General features: G+C 45.8%; 1 protein-coding gene across 2 annotated transcripts in view; it reads left to right on the forward strand.

Annotated features, from left to right (window-relative positions):
* Positions 1–18,451, forward strand: part of ENPP3 (ectonucleotide pyrophosphatase/phosphodiesterase 3) — a 352,328-nt gene that overhangs the window by 187,269 nt on the left and 146,608 nt on the right. For both annotated transcript variants that reach the window (XM_063917307.1, XM_063917306.1), the window contains exons 15-18: positions 6,341–6,468; positions 7,613–7,679; positions 9,451–9,538; positions 12,506–12,672. In XM_063917307.1, coding sequence (XP_063773377.1) covers positions 6,341–6,468; positions 7,613–7,679; positions 9,451–9,538; positions 12,506–12,672 — 450 coding nt within the window. The remainder of the gene's footprint in view (positions 1–6,340; positions 6,469–7,612; positions 7,680–9,450; positions 9,539–12,505; positions 12,673–18,451) is intronic.

An 18,451-nucleotide genomic window follows, 5' to 3' on the forward strand; every position in this document is an offset into this window, starting at 1 on the left:
CTGGCTGGCCAGAGGGAAGGCCGTCTGCCCCCTACCAGACTCCACACAATTTGTGCAGCCTGCGCAGCCTGACACCGTGGTCATGCTGCACTGCAGGCTGCTAGGGAGGATGGTGCATCCAGCGTGGTTACCAGCAGCTGCCACGACCACTAATGCAGCCTGCTTAAACAGAATCAAAAACAATTTAAACAAATGCCGGATGCCCTCTGCTGATATGAGTGGTGCACTTGGCTGGACTGTCTCCGCCTCCTTTCCCTCCTCTATTGGTGCAGCGCACTAGCTAGTGGGACACTGGGCTTGAGATGATACGTGATGTCTCATCTCCTAAGAAGGGGCAGAGCGCACCGCAGGTAACTGAAGAGGCCGCATCAATAGGAGATGGCGAGTTTAGTATTTGGCCGTCCCCATAGATCTGAGGTCTCTCTGTAAATTCTGGTAAATAATTATACTGTAATTCAGAGGGAGGGGGTTGTCATGTCTAAGGGGGGAGGGGGTGCAATTCTAGGAAATTATTCAGTTCATGGGGGAGGGGGACACAACATTTATCTTGCCTCCAGGCAACTGGGATGAAGTTATCAGGTTTCTAATGAATTATAATTGAGAAAAGAGGGGGATATTGTCAGGTCTGGGGAATGCTTGCATTTGAGAGAGGGGGGTTGTCAGGTTTGGGGTATGATTATATTTGAGGAAGGAAGGGGACTGCCTGAGTGGGGCCATGATGATGCAAATCGTGTCATCTGACCCCAAGCGGTTTACTTTATGCAGGAATTTAGTGGCTTGTGGGAGATGGTCCAACTCTGACTGGAGTCCGGGAGAGTCCCATGAAACTGGACTTTCCCAGACATTCCAGGACAGTTGGTAAGTATGCCTAAAATAGGCATTGTTTTGCAAGTCTGCATTGTTCTAACTTAACTTTAGTTACGCTGTAGAAAGCAGTTTAGGTTTGTGAGATAGCTCTGCTATGTAGAACAGATTAAATCAATTTATTTTACCTATGTTGATCATTAATATACAGCAGTGGCGTAACTAGGAATTTTTCTCCCCCAAGCCAAAAAATTCTCTGGCGCCGCCCCTCCCATAAACGGCACTATAAAAGTGAAGATGCGCGTGCCGGAAAAGGGGGCGTGGCATCACTAAAATGGGTGTGGCTTCAATGAAAGGGGCGTGACAATGCAGGTAAAGTCTTCCTTATACCCCAGTTTTGCAACCTGCACGCCGAGACATTGGCCACCACAGGGGAAATAAATAATCCTGATTCATGTCCCTAACATTATTTGTCATATTTCCTCCTTATAGTAATGCCCCTTACACATTATGCCACACACTGCAATGGCCCTTAGACTAATGCCACACCATAATGCCCATTACACAATATGCCACACACCGTAATGCCCCTGACACATTATAGCACACACCGTAATGCATGTGACATATTATGCCACACACTGCAATGCCCATTATAAAATTATGCCACACACTGCAATGCCAGAGACATTATACCACATACCATAATGTCCATGATATAGTATACCACACACCGTAATGCCTGTGACACATTATACCACACACCGCAATGTCCGTGACACACTATGCCACACACCGCAATGCCCATTACACATTAAGACCTACAGTAAGGCTTCTAATTACTTTTAAATTACCTGCTCGTTGCCAGGGATTTCATGCTCTTGGTTCCATGCACAGTGCCAGGGGTTGTCATGCTCAGGGTGTCATATGCGTTACCAGGGGTTTCATGAGCTGGGTGTTGTGCTTGTAACCAGAGGGTAATGCTTGTTGCTAGGGCTGTGCTCCCAGTGCCACATATGCCCCCAGTGCCAGATACAGAGATGCCCCCAGTGCCAGATACAGAAATGCCCCCAGTGCCAGATAGAGATGCCCCCAGTGCCAGATACATAAATGCCCCCAGTGCCAGATACACCTGTCCCCCCAGTGCCAGATACAGAAATGCCCCCACAGTGCCAGATATGCCCCCAGTGCCAGATACAGAGATGATCCCAGTGCCAGATACAGAAATGCCCCAGAATGCCAGATATGTCCCCAGTGCCAGATACATAAATGCCCCCCAATGCCAGATATGCCCCCCAGTGCCAGATACATAAATGCCCCCCGATGCCAGATATGCCCCCAGTGCCAGATACATAAATGCCCCCAATGCCAGATATGCCCCCAGTGCCAGATTCAGATATGCCCCCAGGGCCAGATACATAAATGCCCCCCAATGCCAGATACAGAGATGCCCCCAGTGCTAGATACATAAATGCCCCCCAATGCCAGATACAGAAATGCCCCACAATGCCAGATACAGAAATGCCCCCCAATGCCAGATATACCCCCAGTGCCACTGCCAGATTCAGATATGCCCCCAGTGCCAGTTACATATGTCCTGTGTCCCCTCCCTCCTTACCGCGCTGCTGTTGCCCTGTGTTTTAGTGTTAGGGGAGGAGAGCGCAGCGTGCACCTCTCCTGCCCCTCAGCTCAGTCTCTGGCGGTGCGGGTGTCTACTTTCAATTAGGCGCCGATCATTGAACCAAATCAAAGCTTGCGGTCCGGCAGCCAATCGGGAGCCTTGGCTGCCGGACCGCAAGCTCCGATTGGCTCACTGGCCAGCGCCGAATTTAAAGTAGACACAGAGGGGCAGGAGAGGCGCACGCTGCGCGCTCTCCTCCCCTCAAGAAGCAGCAACAGCAGCATCATCAGCGGAGGGAAGGAGGGAGACAGCAGATTGACATGTGGATGGCTCGTCCGCATGTCAATCTGCGCTAAATAAGTAGCGGCGCCCCCATAGCCCTGCGCCTCCAAGCCAGCGCGAGGGCTGCGGGGGCAGTAGTTACGCCACTGATATACAGTACTTACAAGTGGAGATGAGCGGTTTGGTTTTCAGAGAACCAAACCCACCCGAACATAGGGGATCCGGGGCGATCCGAGCCATTGCTCGGATCTGCCTGCATGCCCCGAATCCCCAAGCAAGCCAAAACCTCAGGATTCTGCTGTCGGATCCTGAGGTTTTGGCTCAGATGACGGGCTCCATAGTAGCCTATGGAAGACCACTGATTGGCTGAGAGAGCCGTCTGTCACGGCTCTCAGCCAGTGTGTCCCCATAGACTACAATGGGGCAAGATGGATGCCCCCACAGCGCTAATAGCACCGCAGCCTGCACTGCTGACACTCCCACACTGCCGGCACTCCCGCACAGGGCTGGTTCTAGGTATTTTGGCGCCCTGGGCGGAGAATAGGGCGTGGATTCATACCGGGGGTGTGGTCAGTTATGCCCCCTGTAGAGTTGTGCCCCCATTTGTGAATATGGATACAGAGGCACCCACAGAGCTCAGGTAACGTGTTGCAGAGTAACAGCACCTGTCACTGTGAGGAGACACCACTCAGGCATATTGCGGAGGGCGACCTGGCTGCTTCTCTTTTGAGCCGGGGTGCAGCACAGAGCCCGACAGCTCCACTATCCAGCAGCACCGTGCGTCCAGCCAGCTGGGGGCCGGGGTAAAAGAGCTGCAGGCAATCAGCGAGCTGGTGGGTGGGGCATGTGAGTGCAGCCGCGAATCAGTAGAGGGAGAGCAGGGCGAGGTGTGTGCAGCGCCGGGTCTGCGTTTTTATGCTCAGTGCCGGGCTCGGAAGGTCCTCTCCAGGAAGGGAGACTAGACGCGTAGCATCTAGTTCCCTTCACTGCGGAGGACACAGCGGGATATAGCGGGGGGCACAGTAGCGAATCTTGCCATGGTGCGGCGCCTTCCGGAAGGCGGCGCCCCGGGCAAATGTCCTGCTTGCCCGTGGCAAGATCCGCTACTGCTCCCGCACTGCCAGCACCCCTGCACTGGGGAGACTAGCGGCACTCCTGCACTGAGAATACCTCCGGCACTGCCGACACTGCCAGCACTCCTGCACTGAGGAGACCTTCGGCACTCCCGCATTGCCGTCACTGCCGGCACCCCTGCACTAAGGACACTGACGGCACTCCTGCACTGAGGATACCTCCGGCACTACCGCATTGCTGACACTGCCGACACCCCAGCACTGAAGACACTGCCAGCACCACTGCAGTGAGGACACTTCCGGCACCCTTGCGCTGCCGACACTGCCGGCATCCCTGCACTGAGGAAACCGCATGCACTGCTGACACAGCTAGCACCACTGCACTGCCGATACCTCCATACTAGAGATGAGCGGGTTCGGTTCTCTGAGAACCGAACCCTACCGGACTTCACCAATTGAGCCTGGATCCGAGTCAGGCTTGGGTTTTACCGCCTGACTCGGAAACTAGAACGAGGCAAATCTTCATCATCCCACTGTATTCCACACTGTATCCAAAGCGCACTGTATCCAACCTGCACTGTATTATTATTTATTTATTAACAGTTTCTTATATAGCGCAGTTAATTCCGTTACGTTTTACAACTGGACACAATTAGATGACAAAACTGGGTAAAAACAAACAGTCCACTGTAACCTACACTGTGTCCAACCCGCACTCCGACCTGCATTGTATCCGACCCAAACTGTATCCCGCACTGTATCCGGCCTGCACTGTATCTGACCTTGCACTGTAGCCAACGTTTACTGTATCCAACCAGTACGGTAACCTGCACTCTATCCAACTGTACTCTGACCTGTACTGTATCCAACCCGCACTGTAACCTGCACTGTATCTGACCCACACTGTATCCGACCCGCACTGTGGCCCTCATTCCGAGTTGTTCGCTCGCTAGCTGCTTTTAGCAGCAGTGCAAACGCTAAGCCGCCGCCCTCTGGGAGTGTATCTTAGCTTAGCAGAAGTGCGAACGAAAGGATCGCAGCGCAGCTACAAAAAAAGATTGTGCAGTTTCTGAGTAGCTTGAGACCTACTCCTAGCTTGCGATCACTTCAGACTATTTAGTTCCTGCGCTCACCCAGCCACGCCTACGTTTTTCCAGCCATTCCTGCCTTTTTATCTGGCACGCCTGCATTTTTTCATTCACTCCCCGAAAACTGTCAGTTACCACCCAGAAACACCCACTTCCTGTCAATCATTCTGCGGCCAGCAGTGCGACTGAAAAGCGTCGCTAGAGCTTGTGTAAAACTGCATCAGCTTTTGTGAAAGTACGACGCACGTGCGCAGTGCGCCCCATACGCATGCGCAGATTTGCCATTTTTTTGCCTGAACGCTGCGCTGCGAACTAAAGCAGCTAGCGATACACTCGGAATGAGGGCCTGTATGCGACCTGCACTATTTACAACCAGCAATGAATTCCATCTACACTGTATCCAACCTGCCCTGTATCCACCTGCACTGTATCTGACCCACACTGTAACCTGCATTCTATACTACCTGCATTGTATCTGACTCGCTCTGTATCCAACCCGCACTGTAACCTGCACTGTGTCTGACCTGCACTGTATCCAACCAGCGCTGAATCTGACCAGAACTGTAACCTGGTCAATATTTAACTGTGTGTTCCAAAGTATTCTGCACTGTACTATGCAGATACGGAATGCTGTTTTTGTGATTGGGGAGATTTTGGGGAGCTGCTCGACAAAACAGCTGATTGATTTGGGCTTTACATGGGCACAGGGTGCCAGTCAGCAGTGACCTAGGTCCCACAGGAGGGAGGTATAGACTGGGCACTACGAATAGGCATGTGCTGGGGGCATGTGCACTTATAGAGGGCATCAATGCCTGCTGTTGCTATTTTACACGTGGTTTTGTTTTGTTTTTCTTTGCTGTTTGGTAACTACTTTAGAGCAATGATATTCTACACACGATTCTCAGGAAATTTCTGTGTTGGATTGTTTTCTATTGATAGTACTTGCAAGTTGGTTCGATTGCTTATTGCTAATACAGTACTAATTTGTAGAACATTTTTAGAAATAACTGCCGTGCGTATGTGCCGCTGCTCTGTTGCTTAGCCAGGCTTTGGCCTATGTTGGTGAGGTGGTCAAAATTTACTGGAAATGAGTAGAAATGAATGTTATTGAGTTTAGTAATACTGCAGTAACAAAAACACCCCCAAAATTCTGTTATTTTAGCTGTTTTTATGATTTTTTTTTTTATGATCCAAAACCAAAACACACAAGGGCATTTTTGCCAAAACCAATCCAAAACACTAAGGAGATACAGAACCAAAACACAAAACCTGAAAAATGGCCCGGTGCACACCCCTACTTACAGTAGAACTCAATTTGAAATCCAGTATAGTTATCCAATACACATCTGATTCCTATATTCATTTATGTTTTTATCACAGTTCACATGCATGATGATCATTAGACTTTCATTGTTTTCGTAACTTATTCATTTAAAATTCTAATTATTAACTTGTGTTATGGTTGTCCTTAGTGTCGTAAGACAGGTCAGCATTTCAAGCCTTACATGAAGTATGACCTCCCTAAGCGATTTCATTATGCCAACCACATTCGTATCGACAAAGTTCACATCTACGTGGACAACCAGTGGCTTTTTGTAAGGTATAGTAAAAAAACTGCACTAATAATCTTATGTATTGTATATATTTCCTTTTGAATTTTGACCTATCTTACTTCTTAGCATCAGATATATACTCACTTTGAGTAATATTCAGCTACTTGTTGAATGCAGCACAGGAGTGATGTCAAATAAAACTAACTTTTCTGTACAAAGAAGTGCCCACAGAATGCTATAACTGGCGTTGGCAGCAAAAAAGATACATTTTCATTCTTTCAATACCATTTACAGTGTTCCATATGTACTTTTTACAAACAGGGTAAAAAAAGATGATTTGTGAACCAGATAAAACGTGAGCAGCATAAGTGAGAAGATCTAGTAGATCACAACACTCACCCTATGTCAATACCTAAAGTGTCACCACGGAACAATCATCTTGTTACTGGTGACTGTTTCCGCACTGTGTGCATTAAACACCAATCAGGGGTGACAATGATCTCCACCCTGTGCGTGAATGATCATCAGTCCTAGGGTAGTTTACACAGCCCTGGTAACTGGCATTACAGTGGTGAGAGGGCTTGTGTCTCACCACAATTGCCCTAATTTCTGTGGGATCAGCTCCCTCTAAGGGAGACAAAACAAGACCTGTACATCCTGCACCTGCAGTAGAAGTGTGGAACTCCGGGTTTTCATGGATTCTGATAGACAGTGTGTGTTTGCAGGTTTATGGGTACATACTCATCTATGCAAGTTAGTTCTAATAATAATTAATATATAAAAAAAATCTCATCACATGCACCTAATTTAAAAAGCATTGTATTGTATAAATGTATTCAGTAATTATATATGTTTAATGAAATACAGATAATGCCTCAATCCATATAGATGCTTCTGTAATCTGAGATTATATGTTTTTGCTGGATAGTGTAGGAAACAATTCAGTGAAAATTAGGGGAATATTCAAGACTCAAATAGCTGTGACCATAAATTTCCAAGAAAATTAATTTGCTATGCTAATCCTGATTGAAGGGTTTTGGTTTACTTCTGGTTTTCAGATATGTAGGATCATAATGAAAGCCTCAATGCAAATTTTATCCTCATAAAAGTAATTAAACACCCATAAATAATTACAATAACAATATTCTCCTGCATTGTTTTAAAATATAAATGTATCTTAATTTCAAATAGGGACAACACATATACCTTTTGTGGAGGCGGGAACCATGGATATGACAATGGCTTCAAAAGCATGGAGGTACTTTACAATTCATATTAAAATGATAATTTTATGGTACAGTGGTGATATTTATTTAGTTTTGTGGCCATGTTTTAATTTAATGAATTTACCAATTTTCCTGCTTCAGGAGAATATCTACAACCAAGCTCACTACATTAGTTGTCACTGTCCGATATACAGTTCACCTGATACAAACCTATAGGTGTCTTTAATTAAAGAGAACATTTTGATACCTAGAAAAGTATTTGTGACCGAGGGAGAGTTGTATTAATAATCACATTTATAATACCATCATTAATGTGCATACTCACCTGCAGAAACATCAGCCATTTTCATAATCCTTCTTTTCTTGATAGCTCCGGGAAAGCCAGCTGTCCCAGCAATGTCTTCACTTCCGGGTTTATGACCTGGACTGTGCATGCACTAGTGGCCACTATCAGGGAGGGATCCTTCAGATCCCTCCCCAGGCCACTTTGCAGAGAGAAGCCCATATGTGATGCCATATAGATATAGCGTTACCTATTGGGCACAAGTTCTGGAAAGTTATGCATTGCATTCATGGGCTTGGTGCATATGGACACATCGCAACCCCATAGAATTGTATGGGGCTTGTTGTGCCAGTAGATGTTTCTAACACATATGGGGATCCATAGCTGTATGTATTGCCTTAAACATCCAAAAACTGCGGTTTGACTACATTTCTTACATTGATACATTCCACTCAGGTACACTATTGGCGGGATGTATCAATGAAAAAAAATGCAGTCAAACCTCTGAAAATTGCCTATGGGCACCTTTTATGCAAAGTGATCACACTCCAATAGAGGCCACTGGCGCTTGCGCCGACCGATAGCGACACATGCATAATACTTTACATGGGTCATAAACCCTGGAAGGGAAGACATTGTCGGGATGCATTCATTAATACATCTCGCCCTATGTCATGTCTTATACCACATTAAATATAAGCTGCATCCCACTTAAAGCCCTTGAGAGTTACTCATGCAATTTCTCTCCTAAATTAGGCTTGTAACCCACATTCCTTAGTAAAACAACAAAATGACCCACAATCTATTGTATCAACACACCCTGTGCTGGCATAACTAATCCCCGGCATATGTGAGATCATGACGTAACACAACAAGTGTTGTCAGAGCAGGAAGGATGCACGCTGCACATTTCTATATAGAGGAGAGCCTCCCCAGGCACCCTACAAACTATAATGGGTGCCACAGTAGCAGCGTCCATGGTCCCCCTCGGCTTTGCACCCTGTACAGCTTCACAAGACCAACACCCGTTACAACCCTGATCTAATTGTCCAAAAAGCACATGTGGGAGAAGGTCCAGCTCTATTTTACATATGTTTCTATATTAACACTTATGCAGGTATAAGTCAAAGGTGGATGCATGTCTAAGTGGAATGATTGAATTGCATCTCTATGCTCTTACTGTACACATAAACACCCCTGGCCTATCTCTCCAAGTGCAAATTGACACAAGTATAAGCTCAACTCAGACTATGGACATAAACTGTACTGTTTGTATGTGAAAATATGGCACAAATTACATTTTTAACGTAACACAAACGGGCTTATAATACATCTAATTCTTAACAAAGGTACACAGCTGATATATCTGAGAAATGAGCCACAACGTTTTTGATGAGAGATGAAACGATTCAGAGAACATCCAATGCGCAGTCTACACACTACTCAATAATCTTACCCATCTGAATGATAAATGTCCCTAAAGATCCTTGAGTTCAAAATTATTTGTTACTGTTTTTCAGGCGATCTTTATAGGACATGGCCCAGGATTTAAAAAGCAAACAGAAGTAGAATCTTTTGATAATTTTGAACTCTATAACTTAATGTGTGGTGAGTTGTCAATGTCATCATTTATTCACTGTTCAGTATAATTTCTATATATGAGACAGCTATGGTTTCCTGTTATATGAAACTAGCATTTGCCCGTGGCTTGGCTTGCGTGGATGTCTGTTATTGCTCAGTGGAACTAATTTTACAAAGACAGTAGTGGTATCTAATATTGTTATGTATATTTGATATTGTATGCTTTGATCACAACATTTCTTTGTACACAATATTTACAGTTTTTCTTTAAGGGATTAACACAAAAAGATGCTTTACAACAATATCCAATTCAAGGAGCAATCAATATCACAGTCCAGTACAAGTTCACTTTAGTCAAACAAATATTATCTTATAGATCAAAAACCTGTTGCTACTTAACATAACAACAAAATGTTGCAAATAGCATGACCAGATACTCTATCATATACTGTATTTTAACTTACATCATGTGTAACCATAGCGTGTAGTATTTATCTTGGTGATCCATCTATTGGACTAATGTGTAAACTGAAACTTCATAAGTCAAGATAACCTGCCTGATTAATGATTGTTGATTCAGACATTCATGCAAAATAGATTGTGTATATATATATATATATATATATATATCTATGTACAGGGTGATCCATAAGTGTGGAAACACCCTTATAAAAAAGGAAATGAGTAAGGAAATATTAATCCAGTGTCTACACATATGATATGGGAGTGGGAGAAAACTTACCCTAAAAAGCTTTTTCCCACTCCCATATCATATGTGTGGACACTAGATTAATATTTCCTCACTCATTTTCTTATTATAAGGGTGTATTCAACATTTATGGGCCACCCTGCATTTATATATGCATACAAATATAACTCTTTGCATTCCAGGTGTGCTATATATATATTATACAGATAAGCAGTATACAAATGGCAAATGGTACAGGCGGATGTGTCATTTGCCATTTGTAAATGGAGTGTTTCTGCTTACCTGAATCTATATTTGGACTCCCAGCCGGGGAGTACTGTGGACGACACCAGGAGTCCTGTATATCTTACGTGTGTGCTGCTTCTACATGATATATATATATATATACATATATATATATATATATATATATATATATATGTGTACAAGAATTGTAGAGAAAGGGCACTCAATCAAACATACAATTAAACTTTTATTATCACCCACAATTGGGCATAATGGTGAATGAACAACAAATCACGGTGGCTCAGTCTTGAATATAAAAAAAACAGTTCCAGAAAGTGTGGCATCGGCAGTGCCTACGTAATAATTCCATAACAATGTATCACAAAAGCAGAATTGGATGACTTAGCTAAACAGTTGCTAGAAGTATATTTAATAAAAAAATTGCTATGTGCAGACACAACCCTTACAGTTTTATTATATGTAGATATACATATACTTATAGTAAGGATGTTTGAGGTAAGACCATAGTCCCAGGGCTACTACTGTACCGCCCTGAGCCCTGGTTTATTGCACCAACCATCCATACTGTAATCCACAACTGAGATAAGTGATAGAGTGCTGGTGCCAATAATAAGCATGGTTACTTCTGAAAATAAATATACTAAATATGTCTGAATAAGTGAAATCTCAGATAATAACAGTACAATGGCAGTTCTGTGGATGAGTTTGGCATGGCTTGATATAAGCATTCAGGCTGTAGTAGTTACAGTAGCTGTGAAAAACACATTCTGTAGCATGACAGTTAGGAGCTGATTGGCTTGTACTTTATCTCTCCACTTTATCACTCTCCAAGGTTTAGTACATAGACCCTATGAGCTTTATCTCTCAACAAAATTTGCTAACTCTCCCCCTTAGTTTGTGCCTCTTAAGGGGGGTACACACGGAGAGATAAGTGCTTAAATTCTTAGCAATCTGACTAGATTTCTTAGAAATTAAGCACAGATCTCTCCGTGTGTAGGGTGCCGGCGACAGCGATGCGCGGTCCTGCGTGTCGCTATCGCCAGCTCTAGATTTGGTATGCAAATGCTGAGCCGGGAAAAGATGTGTGCTGAGCGGTCTATGCTAGATCGCTCAGCACACATCTCCCCTGTGTGTATGGGGCTTTGAGTTCAATTATCTGTGTGAGTTGAACACCTGGTTATAGTCAAAGAGGCTATGTTAGTGAAGATTCATTTCTGTACTACTGTATAAATAAAAGGAAGAGGGAGAACAGTATCTTACATCTCTCTAAAATGTCTATTTCATGTCCATAACACCTGTTGGTTGGTCATTTCCTTAGGGTGCTCACACATGGTGCGATGTGTTCTCCTGCGACATATCGCTAGTGACAGGACCCAGTGGGGTGACGGCATCGGCAAGTGCACACACATTTGCAGATGCGGACAACAACGAGCGACAACGTGGGAGGGAGAGCAGGGCCATGCAGCATTTAGTAGCATGGCATCGTTCGTCACCTCCTCAGATCTGTCTGCATGTCGAACAGATCAGAGGAGGTGACGAACAACCCACACGTTCGCACATCGCATTGTTGACGTGCCCACACACGGACCGTTTAAAAAATCTTATCGTGTGTGGCCATCTGGGTGATCACTGGCTTTGTTGGTTCTATTCTAGTGTCTGTCAGTGGAGCCGGCTGCAGCGGGCGCCCACACAGCCCACGGCGCCTGCTGCAGCCGGGGAGAGGGGATCAGGAGCGGGGATCAGTAGTGGCTCTTGCCACGCCGGCGGCGGCACCCTGGGGACAGCGGTGCCCCGTGCAAAAAGCCTGCTTGCCCGAGGCAAGAACTGCTACCGAGTACAACTTGTGTAATGCTGCCTTCTGCCACGCATTGTATTTAACTAATAACATATGTATAGTATGATTAATAAACAACTTAAGTATTATTTTCCAGTGTAGCCCTCCGAGCAAATAGGTTGTGCAACTTTGCTTTAAGGTAATGTTTTTATTTGTATGAATAAGGTTTCTCAATTATTGATATCAATAACTTCTTTTTAAACAGATTTGCTTAAAATCCAACCAGCTCCAAACAATGGGACACATGGCAGCCTGAACCATTTACTGACAAGTCCTGTCTATAATCCAACTCATGCTGCAGAGAAATCCCAGCCATCAAGCTGCACATTTATGCAGCCAACCTCCAATTTAAGCTGCTCCTGCAATTACGCGGTAAGCTAAGCTAAACCCAAATCATTATTTATCTGCCAACTATGCAGCTTACACCTATTTTTTTACAATAATTTTTGCAAGCTCTAATAAATCTTATTTACCATAGTTAAACCTATACATTTAATGCCATTATTGGCATATGACCACCAAAAGGACTTGATTGTTATACATCATGGTAGGTGATGGTACAGGGATGTACTTTCCATAGGAAATATATATTGCCTCTTTTTGGCACACTTTACACAGGAAAGCACATTTATAGTCAAAATTAAACCAATGTAATAAAAACATTAAAGTGTGAGTGTCAACATGAAATAAAGACATTCTTCACATCCCTTCATGATTTAACATAAAAATGAAGCTAAACGAAATAGAGTTTCACAAGAAAAATGTAAAAGGTGAGGTTAATGAATGAGTATATTCCGGAAGAGGTCATTTACACAGGTTTTGTAATAATTTTTTGCTCTTTCCATCATGAGATTGCAATATGCAAATTAGCCATGGAGTATTTTTACCAGGGCATGTCTCACAGTGTAACGTGACTCCACTCATATGTACACGTGAGGCAGAGGGCATGTCTGTGTGTTTGTACATAAAGATATGTACTGTGGGACTATGGGGGTCATTCCGAGATGTTCGCTCGCTAGCTGTTTTTAGCAGCCATGCAAACGCTATGCCGCTTCCCACTGGGAGTGTATTTTAGCTTAGCAGAAGTGCGAACGAAAGGATCACAGAGCGGCGGCAACGTTTTTTTGTGCAGTTTTAGAGTAGCTGAATACCTACTCAGCGCTTGCGATCACTTCAGACTATTCAGTTCCTGTTTTGACATCACGAACACGCCCTGCGTTCACCCAGCTATGCCTGCGTTTTTCCTGGCACGCCTGCGTTTTTTCGAACACTCCCTGAAAACGGTCAGTTGACACCCAGAAACGCCCACTTCATATCAATCACTCTGCGGTCAGCAGTGCGACTGAAAAGCTTTGTTAGGCCCTGTGTGAAACTACATCAGCCGCTGTAAAAGTACGACGTGCGTGCGTATCGCGCCGCATACGCATGCGCAGAAGTGCCGTTTTTTTGCCTCATCGCTGCACAGCGACCGAATGCAGCTAGCAATGAACACGGAATGACCCCCTATGGGCCTAATTCAGAGTTGATCGCAGCAGCAAATTTGTTAGCAGTTGGGTAAAACCATGTGCACTGCAGCTGGGGCAGATATAACATGTGCAGAGAGAGTTAGATTTGGGTGCAGGGTGTGTTCAAACTGAAATCTAAATTACAGTGTAAAAATAAAGCAGCCAGTATTTACCCTGCACAGAAACAAAATAACCCACCCAAATCTAACTCTCTCTGCAAATGTTATATCTGCCCCCCCTGCAGTGCACATGGGGGGTAATTCCAAGTTGATCGCAGCAGGAATTTTTTTAGCAGTTGGGCAAAACCATGTGCACTGCAGGGGGGGGAGATTTAACATTTGCAGAGGGAGTTAGATTTGGGTGGGTTATTTTGTTTCTGTGCAGGGTAAATACTGGCTGCTTTATTTTTACACTGGTTTTGCCCAACTGCTTAAAAAATTTCCTGCTGCGATCAACTTGGAATTACCCCCATGGTTTTGCCTAACTGCTAAAAAATTTGCTGCTGCGATCAACTCTGAATTACCCCCTATGTCTTTTCTGCTTTGTACATGGCGTTATTGGGATTCATGTTTCCCCATTGATCAAAGTATATATTTCCAGAGGCGTAACTAGGGTTTTTGGAGCCCAGGGCAAGATCAATAATGGCGGCGCCCCCCCCCAAAAAATTTTTTTTTTAATAAAAATAACAAATAAATAAAATGATAATAAAAAAAAAATACAAAAGGAAAGTATGTGCAGACGCCACCGGTGTCACTGCATATAAAGATGTCAGGGTGTGTATGTACAGATGTAGGTGCAGTGGTCGAAGTTGAATTTTTGAAGGCGGAATGAAAGAGTGCAGATAGCAATTATGCGCGCGCCTTCGGCGCGCGCGCTCTGGAAAAGGGGCGCGGTCACTCAAAAGGGGCGTGTCCTTCAGTGTAGTAGGACCCCTTATACTATCTAGTACTGGTGCCCCTTTCACATTATAGCACACGGTATGAGCCGAAATTCACATTATAGCACACAGTATGAGCCGAAATTCACATTACCTCACACGGCATGAGCCGAAATTCACATTATAGCACACAGTATGAGCCGAAATTCACATTACCCCACATGGTATGAGCCAAAATTCACATTATAGCACACGGTATGAGCCGAAATTCACATTATAGCAAACGGTATGAGCCGAAATTCACATTATAGCACACGGTATGAGCCAAAATTCACATTACTCCACATGGTATGAGCCGAAATTCACATTACAGCACACGGTATGAGCCGAAATTCACATTACAGCACACGGAATGAGCCAAAATTCACATTACCCCACATAGTATGAGCCGAAATTCACATTATAGCACACGGTATGAGCCAAAATTCACGTTACAGCACATGATATGAGCCAAAATTCCCATTATAGAGTTAGGGGATCCTACCCCCAGAATTAACATGGCCTGTGGGGCACTATGATGAGGGGAGCCCACCCCCTTAATAGACTAATTGCAGAGTTTAGCAGCGGAAGGGCTGCAGCGGTTTCTCACCCCAAGCTGCGGCGCTTCTGCCACCTCCGACACTCCACATCTTCGGCACCACCCGGGATGCAGAGCACCGCACCGGGTATGCACCTTTTTCAGTGTGGTCTGCTGCGCTCCGAAGGGGTTCTTGTTTCATGCTGCAGGATCCCGATGTGCGCCTTCCTCACCCGCTGTTACTGTCACGGTAAGCATTAGTATCGTTTACCGCAGAGGCCATTTTCTGAGGCATATGTGTTAAACCTCAGGAACTGAGATGCCCTTCTCACCATACAGCTGTGTGGCCGAGCCGGGCGGGGGGACAGCCAGCAGCAGCATGCCGGATATCAGCAGCAGAGGGTGCGGGCTGTACATACTTGAGGCAGCTGGATATTCAACAGCGCTGAAAGCCTCCGGAGCCCGCACCCCTGGAGCTGCAGTACACCGGCAGAGGACACCCATCCCCCGAACCCTGCGTAGCCCAAAGCCGGAGATCAGCAGCATGTTGAACGCGGAAGCAGAAGCTGCTTATTGCCAGTCAACATGCTGCTGATCTCCGGCTTTGGGCTCCACACGTGCCTTACAGCCCCCACCCTCGGCTGCTGATATCCGGCATGCTGCCCCTGCTGCTGGCTTTCCACCCGCCCGGCTCGCCCACCCAGCTGGATGGTGAGTGAGAAGGGCATCTCATTGCACGTGGTTTAATACATATCTCTCTTCGGTAAATGGCCATTAGTACATCCCACACACACTGATTACACACACACAGACTGGCCACCCCCAAATCCTACACACACCCACTCAGACTACACACACACACACACATTCTCATACTTTCCTCTCCCCCACACACACACTGGACTGCAAAAATTTACACACACTGACACTGTTCCACACACACACACAATTAACACACACTCACTGTCCCACACACACAATTAACACACACGCACACTGTCCCACACACCAGTGGCGTGCGGTGAAGTCAGTGATGTGCGGTGAGGCACTACAGCCATAATGTCTGCCGAATCCTGCCGATGACCCCTACCGCCACCGAGCCAATGCCCGCCACTGCCTCTGAGCCGATGCCCGCTACCACCACCAATGGGTTACAAACTCGCCCACCATCAACTGACCCAGCCCTCCGCCACTAATTTGCAACTCAGTCCAAAGCCGCCAATGCCCGCTGCCTGCCTGCTCATCATACTTGTGATATATTGTACATTTTTATAGAAAAAAATAATAATTTGTGTTTGGGACTGGGAAGGGAGTGGGAGGAGGACATGAATGCAATTTTGTTGTCCAGGGCTTCCATTAACTTAATGGAGAAGGGTCTGAATGGGTTAAAAATGTAAAAAAAAACTGCGTGAGGTCCCCCCTCCTAAGTATAACCAGCCTCGGGCTCTTTGAGCCGGTCCTGGTTGTTTAAATACTGGGAAAAAATTGGACAGGGGTTCCCCGTATTTAGACAACCAGCATCGGGCTCTTAGTCCGGTCCTGGTTCCAAAAATACGGGGGACAAAAGATGTAGGGGTCCCCCCGTATTTTTAAAACCAGCACCGGGCTCCACTAGCCAGGGACATAATGCCACAGCCGGGGGACACATTTATGTAGGTCCCTGCGGCCGTGGCATTACCCCCCCAACTAGTCACCACTGGCCGGGGTTCCCTGGAGGAGTGTGTCACCCCCCCTCCAGGCACCCAAGGGCCAGGGGTGAAGCCCGAGGCTGTCCCCCCCATCCGTGGGCTGTGGATGGGAGGCTGATAGCCATGTAAGTAAAAAAAGAATATTGTTTTTTGTTGTGGAACTACAAGGCCCAGAAAGCCTCCCCCGCTTGCTGGTACTCGGAGAATCTCAAGTACCAACATGCAGGGAAATAACGGGCCCGCCGGTACCTGTAGTTCTACAACAGAAAAAATACCCAAATAAAAACACAACTCACACACCGTGACAGTAAAAATTTATTAAAACACACTGACACACTCACACATACTTACCTATATCCCACGCCGGTCACGTCCACTTGTCCAGTAGAATCCAATAGGGGTAGCTGTAAAAATGAGAGACACATTACTTACCTACATCCCACGCCGGTCACGTCCACTTGTCCAGTAGAATCCAATAGGGGAATCTGTAAAAATGAGAGACAGATTACTTACCTAAATCCCACGCCGATCACGTCCACTTGTCCAGTAGAATTCAATAGAGGTACCTGTAAAAATGAGAGACAGATTACTTACCGACATCCCACGCTGGTCACGTCCACTTGTCCAGTAGAATCCAGTAGGGGAATCTGTAAAAATGAGAGACAGATTACTTACCTACATCCCACGCCGGTCACGTCCACTTGTCCAGTAGAATCCAATAGGGTTACCTGTAAAAATGAGAGACAGATTACTTACCTACATCCCACGCCGGTCACGTCCACTTGTCCAGTAGAATCCAATAGGGGTACCTGTAAAACTGAGAGACAGATTACTTACCTACATCCCACGCCGATCACGTCCACTTGTCCAGTAGAATCCAATAGGGGTACATCTAAAAATGAAACTTACAAACTTCAATCCACAGGAGGAGAGAGAGAGAGAAAGAGAGAGAGAGAGAGAGGGGGGGGGGGGGCAGGAGTAGGAGGGGGGTGGGAGAGAGAGACTAACCTGCTGCTGCTGCTGGGGAGACCACACACTGCAGGGCCACGACGGGAGGACGGAGCCGGCGGAGGAGGGGGAGAGCCGCACACCGCCGCTCCTGTCAGCGGCAGCGGAGGAGGACGGGGCGCACACTACAGACGCCAATAACCGCCGGGACAATTAACACACACACACAATTAACACACACGCACACTGTCCCACACACACAATTAACACACACGCACACTGTCCCACACACACACACACACAATTAACACACACGCACGCACACTGTCCCACACACACAAATAACACACACGCACACTGTCCCACACACACAAACAATTAACACACTCACACTGTCCCACACACACAATTAACACACTCACACAATTAACACACACTCACACTGTCCCACACACACAATTAACACACCCACACAATTAACACACATTCACACTGTCCCACACACACACAATTAACACACATTCACCCTTTCCCACACACACAATTAACACACCCA

The sequence above is a fragment of the Pseudophryne corroboree genome, chromosome 4 (assembly GCF_028390025.1).
Source record: "Pseudophryne corroboree isolate aPseCor3 chromosome 4, aPseCor3.hap2, whole genome shotgun sequence".
NCBI classification, from domain to species: domain Eukaryota; kingdom Metazoa; phylum Chordata; class Amphibia; order Anura; family Myobatrachidae; genus Pseudophryne; species Pseudophryne corroboree.